Consider the following 9,917-nt stretch of genomic DNA (forward strand, 5'->3'; position numbering starts at 1 on the left):
AATATTAATTCATACATCAATTCGTATCTGTACAAAACCTCTTATTTTAATTACATATCAATTGAATCATCCATTACATATTTAAAAAAAAAAAAAAAAAAAATTCACTTATTTTTTTATTGTTATTGCGAAGACTGGTTTAACTAAAAAGATTTTTACTGTTTAATTTATAATTATTTATTCTAAATATTATTAATCGATAATTCTTTAATTTATTTCATACATTAAATTGCAATTAATTTAATCAATTAAAGAAATTTTTAAAAAATTATTTTAGTCATAATGATTCGGGCGGCTGAGAAACAAAATTACAACAGCAAACAATTTTAAACTCGTTAGCTCATTTCATTTCCCAGCCGCCCACGCTAATAATTTCACACCATAAATCATCAGTAATTAAAATTAAAAAAATGTTTCTTTCTTCGTTTCGATAAATGATTAAAAAAAATCTATTATCGATAGAAATAAATGAGATTTATTTCGATTAAAGTATTGTTATAAAACGACTTAGTTCCAAACAATACTAACACGATCTTGATTTTTAGCTTTCAATTTACGTTCAATAAGATTTTCTAACGCTTCACTTCGTACGCTTAAAGTTTCTATTTTTTCAACTAATTGTTGGTATGGAGATGCTGGTTGTCCACCCATGACGACATGTCCCAGTTTACTATCAATTTTAGCATCCAATCGTGCATTACGAATTAAATTGACGATCCAGCATTCAGCTACATCTGCTTTCATGTTCAGTTTTTCAGCGAGCATACTGAAATTTTTAATTATAAAAAACTAAATTAGTATCAGAGGCCGATTATTGATTTTAAAATAATAGTATATTGTGTGACGAGATGAAACAAAACGATTTCAGACCAGGGTAAAGTTGGTTGATCACCCGCAGTCTGAATTCGTCTTTCATCCTGAGTTACACAGAATATTTTTCATGATTACCTGCATTGGAACTTAATTGTCATTTGCAATTTATAATTAAGCAGTACTATAAATACTATTTATTATTGACACTAATTTTTATAAAACTTAATCACAGTCAGAACTGTCATTTACGTGAATAAAATTAATGGTCTAAAATAATTATCAAAAAAATGACAAGTATCAGAGTTTGAATTGCGAAAGCCTCCAGTTAGTGGGCAGAAATTTTATTTGTTTTTTTCCAAGGGACAAAACAAGTTTGTTTCTGCCCGCTGACCGAAGGCATTCACAATTTACGCGTTTGTTTGTTCATTCGGGGTATTGGACTAAAATTTAGCTTCTTTTGATTGGCTGTAGAGACACTGAAACAAAGTTTCGATGCTGGTATCATGAAAAAAGAATTAAATACAAACCCAATGCTGATGCACTGATGGATACGGCAGAAAGTTTCAAAAATCATCAATCTTGCGTTCTCAACAAATTCACTGAGCAAAGCGATGAGGAAGAAATCATTGAAGACAACTGTTTGACATTCCTGGAGTTTTTGGCGAGCGCCATCAAAGTCAAAATTAACATATAGATGCTCCAAAAATTCAGTGATTGGATCACGGTATGTATAAGATTCCTAAATAATAAATAAATAAATAAAATTAGACATACAACCAAATCATATGTTCCTTTAAATATATAGATATTAAAAAAAAACTCACTTGTTGAATTACTTTGACAAGATCCTTCAAAGTTGATCGCTTTGACCGATTCACAATAACTGCAGCAGCCAAATAACGGAGAATGTGTGGACAAGTTGTTTGAATAGCATTTAAATAGCTGAGTAATTTAATAAATATATAATTGTAGTGTCAGTATATTTTTTGAATTAAAAAAATAAAGATAGAATTTAGCTGGGAGTTAAAACTTACTGAGGACGATACAGGAACATTTCAATGATTAAATCACGTCCTTTAACGTGATTGAAAAAGACAAACAAGCTCCAGTGAATTAACCATGTACGTTGTTGAAGAACATGAAGAGAATTACCAATAGCATTGTTGTCAATGTATTCACGTAATTTATTTACGTCTTCCAATGCAGTGTCCCAGTTCTGAGCAAGAATTTCAGATGCAAGTTTACCCCAGAGAACGTTTAAATAATTCTGAAATGTAATTTTATATGTAATCAACTCATTCATTCACTCATTAATTAAAATTTTTTTTTAAATTTAAAATTACCTTGTCAGTTGGTGGCATAATCAACACATAGAAGTACAAGTAGGATGTGGAGATTGAATAATTACCGCACTCATATCGGTACTTTGCCAATTTTACAAGTCCGTCCATCATTTCAATTTTGAACTAAAAATTTATTTATTAAATTATTAGTATTATTATTTCATTAAAATAAATTTAATTAACGATCAAGATTTTTTATATTTATTATTAGAAGAATTGCGGCTTCTGTGAGCAGCTTAATTGACAGAATTTTCTAGATTTTATTCTTTCGCATGAGTGATTACATGTGGAATAATAATCCTAAGATAGCGTTATTTTATATAAATTTTTTTATTATAAGTACTGCGTATACTTTCCCAAGTAGCACAGAGTCAACTTTAAGATGTCTTTTAAAAGGATAAGACAAATTTTTTTTTTGTCTCAAAGTCATCTTTTTTGGTATGAATACGACATGCAAATGTTGGTCCCGGAGACAGAGATGAGTTGTGTTGTTTTTCCTGTCTTATGTCAATTGAAAAATCGTCTAGACGACTAATTTACTTTTTGTCGTCACTTGTGTTAAGTCTTTTAAGTAGGTATTTTTTCGGTGACATAAATTTCTGATCGTTTAGTCAACATATTGATGCCTTATCGACAAGTCAAAAAGTAGCCGAAAAACTGACATCTTATAGATGTCACAAAGGCAAGTGTGCTACCTGGGTTCATATGCATTCAGTAAAAAGCTGTTAATTTTAAATTACAAACACACTCCAATTTGTTTATTTGTGTAGACAAAATTAGTCTGAATAATTGATAAATTTGATATACTTACTTCTAAATCTTGAACCAAATAATTATTCAATGCTTTTGAATCCCGCATTTCTTCCATTTTTTTCATTACTTTCTCGTCATTCATCCACCCAACGACTACCGAAACATCATTTTGCAAAGATCCAAGTTCTTTAACAACTTCAGCACGACGGAACTTCAATTCCTATAAAATAAAAACAACAAACTTTTTAAGACATTTACTTCTCTATTCGCACTCAAGTGTATGAGCGGTACGATCTTTGTTGCACTTGTACAGTAAATGGGAACTGTCATTTTTCTCATAAACAAATGGAAGTTATCAAAAAATTGAAGTGCACTTCGCTAGCTCAGAGCAAAGTATCAAGTCTGTGTTTTTATTTTGCGTTTAGAGTTTTTATCTCAGAGAGTTTGAACAAAATAATTTGAAAGTTTCTTAACCAAAATAAATTTTAAAACTCACTTCCGGAACTTCCTTATCAGGGTACAACTGCTTCCTAATATCAATGACATAATCAATCATATTTGTTTTGCTAAGGATGTCAAGTTTAGCTTGGAGCAGTTCGTTTTCATCGTAAATCTAAAAATTACAAAAGTAAAATTAAATAAAAAAATTATATGCATAACCTAAAAAACCACATGGATGACATAAAAAATGACTTACTCTCTTAGTATCCAAAAATTCCAAAAGCGGAAAGGCTAAATGCCGATCAAGATACTGACCAATACGTGATGTAAGATCAAATTTAGCCATAGTTACTATTAATTACTTTCTTTATACAAAATAATCACTAAAAATTATCATACATCAGGCGAATGACGACGCCATCAAAGAAGGGAAGGAAGGAAAGATCACAGAGCCAACAGTTCGTTTTTTTTTTAATTCTGAACCGGCGACGTGTTGACTTGAAGTTGCTCATGAACTCAACAATCGACTCACCAACAATCGATTCCGTACTTTTTTCACCTATAGACAATCGATAACTTGTCAGTCGATTGATTGTACATTTTGTTGGAATTGGAAATAATTCCAAGGAGACTCGACTGTTTACTTGATTAAATTAAAAAAATAATTAACTGATATAATTATAGTTTATATTTATTATTAATAATTAAAAAAATTAATTAACAATAAGTGACTATTTATATACTGTCATATATTTGTATATATTAATGGATATGTAATAAAGTACATATATCTATAAATAAGTGGTTTTGAGGAACGAGGTACGATAAGAGTCGTGAGTGGTGTGGTCGTGAGGACGACGTCGTGTGTAATTTTTTAAAACGGCGGAGAGGGTGGTCGGGTTTTGAGATCCAGGCCCGTATCCTCCAAACGTAAACATGGACGCCGTTGATATTGAGGATAATAATCAAGTGTCGCACAACGAGGATGACAATGTGGAAGGAAATGTCGAAATTTGCCGGGTTTGTCTCCTCAGCAATCACTTGATGAGAGATTTGTTTGGAGATAATGACGTTGTTTCATTGTCGACTAAAGCCATGAGCTTTGCTAATGTTAAGGTTAGTAAATTATTAGATACACATTTTATTTTAGACGTCTCACTTTTATTTATTATTTCGCTACTGTTTAGTTGTGTATATTTATGTCAAATTTAAACTATCCCGGGTTACTTATTTTTATTTATTTATTATTTATTTCATCAACAAAATAATGAGACAACAGGAAACTCACGTTGGACTTTGATTAATTTCGAACGCTTGAAAATTTGTCTAGTAATTTCTTTACTTTTATTTTAATTAGTATGGGTAATTATTAAGATAATTAATCATTTTTTACTTTTTTTCCGCTGGATTTATTCATTTTTATGTCAAACTAAATTATGATCCTGAAAGCAGGCATTTAAAAATTTTTGAATTTTTGTTTTTCAACACATCAATTTCAAAAAAATAAAATAAAAAAATGCACATGTAGAAAATTTGAAAAACTACAGGTGCAGTTTTTTTAAATATTTTTTTTTTATGGTTTATCGTCTAATAAAAAATCCAAAAATATTAGACGTCTGCTAACTTCAGTATCATAACTAAATTTGGTCATGAAAAAAAATTTTAATTTATTGTTTTCCATTAAAATTTTAATTATCTGACAAGTAAATGTTTTAAAAAAAATTACAAACATAAATTTTTATTTTTTAAACTTTATATGAAATTTCAAATTTGAAAACCAAAAATTCCTGGTAAATAGAATTTGTAAAAAATAAAATTATGTAATTTAAATAAATTAAAAATTTATGAGAATCAATAAAAAAAATGATTTAAAATAATTGATAAATTTTAAAAAATAAAATATTTTTTTAGATTCATCCAGATGACGGATTGCCAACTCAAGTCTGTTGCGAGTGCGCTGATAAATTAGAATCTGCGTATGAATTTAAATTACAAGTCGAACAAGCTGACAGTTTGTTGCGAGAAAAATATGACAGCTTGAATATCAAAGAAGAATTATTTTTTAACGAAGTTGAAGTGCGTTTGGAGAATGAGCGGCATGATGATGTCACGGATATGGTTGACGAGCACTATGAAGTAACGGGCAGTGTGTCAGATGATAAAACGTCACTACTGAAAGATCACTTGGCATTATTACAAGTTGAAAAACTTACTCATCACCAAGAACAATATCTTGAGGATGAAGTTATGAAAGATCAAATAATGCAATCGGATGAACAATACATTGAAGACGAGCATACAGATGAGCAGATGATTACTGAAGCTATTGAATCATCAGCAAACGATAACATTAAACCTGAGTCAATTATGCATGACCAAGATGGCATTGCTGTCGGAGAACACAATTACATTGTGCAGCACCAGGACTACACGCTGTCTAATGAGCAAGATCATGAATTAATAAACACTGATAACGTTAATGAACACGACGCAAGTGAATACTTATCAATAATTGGAGACGAAGAAAGACTAATTAAAGAAACTGAAAGTCACTTAGAGAATGTCATTGATGATGAAAAAAATAATTGTTACATTAATGACAACGATGAGGTCAATAACGATGATGATGACGATGATAACAATAAATTAAATGCAATTGATGAAATTGAAATGAGTAAAAATGAATGTAATGCATCGACATGTCACAATGACATTGACCCGACAGACCAAGTGTCTGATGACGAAAACTATTTTGAAAATCTCAATCTAAGCAGCCGATTATCACAAACTCAATCAGTCAGTAAATCTGATAACAAAATTTTCTTTATGTGTTACATTTGTGATCAGGAATTTTTGTCAAAAGATATTTTGAAAGAGCACATGCACTCGCATGACGAAGTTAAACAGACGTTGTCTATGAAAAAAACACCAGATAAAGTTGCGCAGAAAAATATGTCTCCTGTTAAATCCCAACCGCCTTCGGGCAAAAAACCTAATAAATGTCCTTACTGTGGTAAGGAATATTTGTATGTTATATCATTTAAAAAACACATTAAGCAGCATCAGAAAAATGATGATGAGTTGAAAGAAAACATCGATTCGTTGCTTCAGAATGATAATTCTGCGGATTCAAATAATTATGACAACACCGATACGTTTGAAGTCATTGCTGATGATAAGCATAATATCGAAGAGTATACTGATAATGGTAATGGTAATAGTAGTATCAGTGTAGACATTGATCAGCAAAATTTAAGTAAACATGGTGGTAATTGTCCAGATATTTTTTCAGATAATTGCAATGAAGCTTCAGCTCATCACGATTATAAAGATGATAAACAAAAGTGTAACATTTGCGAGCTAGAGTTTGATTCGATGGATAAATTGAAAAATCATCGCTCGACTCATGTTATTGAAGGCGTAATAACAGAACAAGATTTAAAAGACGAGCTTGCTAGTATTTGTCAAAGAGAATATGATCAAGAGAGACTAATTGATGGTAATTTAAAATTGGAAGTTAAAAAGGAATATAATGAACTCAAGTGTCCGACTTGCTTTTTATTGTTTGGTAGTAAAAAATCGCTGGCAAAACATTTAGAGACACATGAAAGTGTAAGGTACCGTTGCAAAATATGCGGTGATGAATTTACACAGAAAGACGATCTTCGCAAACACGCTGAACAACACTCGCAAGCTAAAACATTTAAATGCATGCAGTGTAACAAAATATTTGCCAATGAACTGACACTGAGGAATCATTTGATAGCAACAAATCACAAGACAACTGTACACGGTGAAGAATATGATCCAAATAAAAGAATTAAAAGAGTGGCAGCACGTGCAGCGCAAAAAATAATTGACAAAATTAGCACTGAGGATAGCCTCGATGACTCGGAAAGAGACGATGATGATGACGATTATGGTGAATTAATTTTGAAGAGTGAGTCGGGAGTTAGTGGAAAAACTGGAGAAAAATCGGTGTCGAAAAAATTGTTTGGTAAAAATAAAAATCTTGAATGTGAAACTTGTGGCAAGAGATGTATTTCTAAGCAAGCGTTGGCTAAACACATGGATTATCATATGAGAAACATGAAGGCTGAGTCTCCAGAGTCGAAAAACAAAAAAAGTAATGAAGTCAAAGATATAACTCGGAGTGTTCCTGGATTTTCTGACATCAATGATGATGACGATGATGATGATGACGACAATGACTTTGATGGAGGGTTAGACTGGCCAATGGACAATCACGAATGTTCGACATGTAAGAAAAGATACAGTACGAAAAAATCATTGTTGCGACATCAGCTTTTACATGAGGAGCCTAATTTTGAGTGCGATATATGTAACGTTAAATTTTATCGCAAAGACAAATTAAAAGCCCACTACGATAAATGCTCGGAAAAGAATCCAGATCAAGTGAGAAAGTGTAATATTTGCGGCGATACCTTTGAGAATAATGATATTTTACGTGAACACAGATCAAAACACGTTGACGAGGGTATTCTTACTGAGGAAGACTTGAAAGATCTGGAGCCTGGTTCTGAGGACAGAAAGGGAGAGAAAATAGCGAGGAAGAGACGCACTGATATTGTCGGGTTGGAATGCACTGAATGTAACAAACAATATACATCACGCAAAGGTCTTTTGAGACATATACAAGTGCATGAAGGTAAAAAATATCTTTGCGATATATGTCCGAAGAAATTTTACCGCCGCGAGCATTTGAAAATTCATGTCGCTAAACATAATATGATAAAACCACACAAGTGTCCGCGTTGTTCAAAACGTTTTATGAAGGAGGAACAGCTTTCCGCGCACTTGACTAAACACGAGAGAACATTCAAGAAAAATAAAGAACCCGACAGTACATCCAAGAGATTTCTCTGTGAAATTTGTTCGAAAAGTTTTACTCAATCGACGACACTAGTTGCACATTTGCGCGCTCACAATGGCATTAAACCGTACGTATGTGAAGTTTGTGCAAGACCATTTACGACAAACGCATATTTAAAAATGCACATGAGAACTCATACACAAGAACGACCGTACACTTGTCAATTTTGTGCGCGTGCTTTCGCGAGAGCTGACACACTAGCAAATCATTTAACTTCACATACCGGCGAGGCCAAATATCACTGCAAGTATTGTCCGAAAAATTTCCGTCGACTAAAGTCACTCAAAGAGCACGTATTTATTCATACTGGACAGCGACCCTACGCCTGTCCTACATGCGACCGAAGATTTAACAACAACGGAAGTCGCTATGCTCATAGCAAAAGATGCAAGCAGAATATGCTGCAGAATCAGGCCAGACAAAATCAACCACAAACTTCCCAGCCTCAAATTACTCAGCCTCAAATCAGCCAGACGCAAATCAGTCAACCTCAAATCAGTCAGCCTCAAATCAGTCAAACTCAAATAAATCAGCCTCAAATAAACCAACAGACAATAGCAATAGCATCAGCACCACAAACGGCTACCATCAGACTAGCACATTCTGTCGGCCCGACAATGCAAGTTGTTCAATCGAAAAATCTCAAGACAATAACAATCACAAGACCTGAAACCGTCGGTACACATCAAATCTTACAGCACCAAGAATTACTCATGCCACTTATTTTACCTCTTACTGTTACATTAACTGATTGCGATGACGAAGTTATTTTACCAGAGGGTACCAAGATATTTACCACTACGTAGTGGTAAAATAAACGTATATTTTATTAATTATGTATCATGATATATTATTATTATTTTATAAAAATTATTACGGAATTATTTAAACACATTTTTAAAAGTTCTCACGGAATTTAATGTAAAAAATATATATACATATATTTGCTGCATGAAGGCAATCATAGGACATGTCCAGAAGTTCACTATGGGAGAGACAGATGCAACTTCTGCGATCAAAAATATTATCTGGATGAACCAGAGGAATAATTCGACATTAGGGGGAAGTAAATGCAATATCTGGTACTTTAGTACCTCTGGTTTTTAGTAAACCACGTGGGTGTCTGCTTACTGACCATCTGAACAAATATTTCACTCGAGGGTTTTTCTGGACATGACCATAATCTTTACTATAATTTACAATTTAACAAAGTTTATTATTATATTATATGTAATATTAATTATGATTAGATTTTTTTGTGGCAGGACAATGCTCGCAAAGTCGAAATGTTGGTATGTTATTTATAAGATGATGATAATACTTTTGTCTACTTTAAATTTAAATAGTTATAGAAATTTAATTGGAGTTTATAATTTTTTTTGACGACATAAATTTATGTAAGAAATTATACGATTTCAGTGACAGTTATTATTACGATTATAATAAATAATTTTAGTTTTATTTAATTTTTATAATTTCAATAAGCTGACCAGCTTAGAATTTTGAAAAATTTTTTTCTCGTTAGATTTCATAAGTTATGAAAAATAATTGCAGGCACTTATTTACATTTCAAATGTATATAATTGTTATAGTGTGAATAAATAAATAAATTTGTAGCATTTCAATTTTATATTTTTTTTTTGATAATTTAATCAATCGCTCAAATATTCCAA

General features: G+C 31.8%; 2 protein-coding genes across 2 annotated transcripts; one reads left to right on the plus strand and one right to left on the minus strand.

Annotated features, from left to right (window-relative positions):
* Nucleotides 1-74: 74 nt before the first annotated feature.
* On the minus strand, nucleotides 75-3,813 carry LOC130670600 (eukaryotic translation initiation factor 3 subunit E). Its single transcript, XM_057474013.1, has 8 exons — nucleotides 3,607-3,813; nucleotides 3,406-3,522; nucleotides 2,968-3,129; nucleotides 2,157-2,279; nucleotides 1,848-2,080; nucleotides 1,638-1,755; nucleotides 1,341-1,552; nucleotides 75-766 (listed from the first exon to the last, which is right to left on the minus strand). The coding sequence occupies exons 1-8, from the start codon at nucleotides 3,694-3,696 to the stop codon at nucleotides 508-510; spliced, it is 1,314 nt and encodes a 437-aa protein (XP_057329996.1). The 5' UTR covers nucleotides 3,697-3,813; the 3' UTR covers nucleotides 75-507.
* Nucleotides 3,814-3,940: 127 nt separating this feature from the next.
* Nucleotides 3,941-9,871, plus strand: LOC130670598 (zinc finger protein 62-like). Its single transcript, XM_057474011.1, has 2 exons — nucleotides 3,941-4,466; nucleotides 5,262-9,871. The coding sequence occupies exons 1-2, from the start codon at nucleotides 4,287-4,289 to the stop codon at nucleotides 9,048-9,050; spliced, it is 3,969 nt and encodes a 1,322-aa protein (XP_057329994.1). The 5' UTR covers nucleotides 3,941-4,286; the 3' UTR covers nucleotides 9,051-9,871.
* Nucleotides 9,872-9,917: the final 46 nt, after the last annotated feature.

This window comes from Microplitis mediator, chromosome 6 (assembly GCF_029852145.1).
Source record: "Microplitis mediator isolate UGA2020A chromosome 6, iyMicMedi2.1, whole genome shotgun sequence".
In the NCBI taxonomy this organism is placed as follows: Eukaryota; Metazoa; Arthropoda; class Insecta; order Hymenoptera; family Braconidae; genus Microplitis; species Microplitis mediator.

What these genes read in the sequence shown, in the direction of transcription:
- LOC130670600 (XM_057474013.1), bottom strand. Translation starts at nt 3,696, where the DNA reads ATGGCTAAATTTGATCTTACATCACGTATTGGTCAGTATCTTGATCGG. An exon ending in TTGTCAAAGTAATTCAACAA is followed by an intron (nt 1,553 to 1,637) that starts GTGAGTTTTTTT and finishes TTTATTATTTAG; the next exon opens with GAATCTTATACATACCGTGA. An exon ending in CATCAGTGCATCAGCATTGG is followed by an intron (nt 767 to 1,340) that starts GTTTGTATTTAA and finishes TAAAAATTTCAG; the next exon opens with TATGCTCGCTGAAAAACTGA.
- LOC130670598 (XM_057474011.1), top strand. Translation starts at nt 4,287, where the DNA reads ATGGACGCCGTTGATATTGAGGATAATAATCAAGTGTCGCACAACGAG. An exon ending in TGAGCTTTGCTAATGTTAAG is followed by an intron (nt 4,467 to 5,261) that starts GTTAGTAAATTA and finishes ATATTTTTTTAG; the next exon opens with ATTCATCCAGATGACGGATT.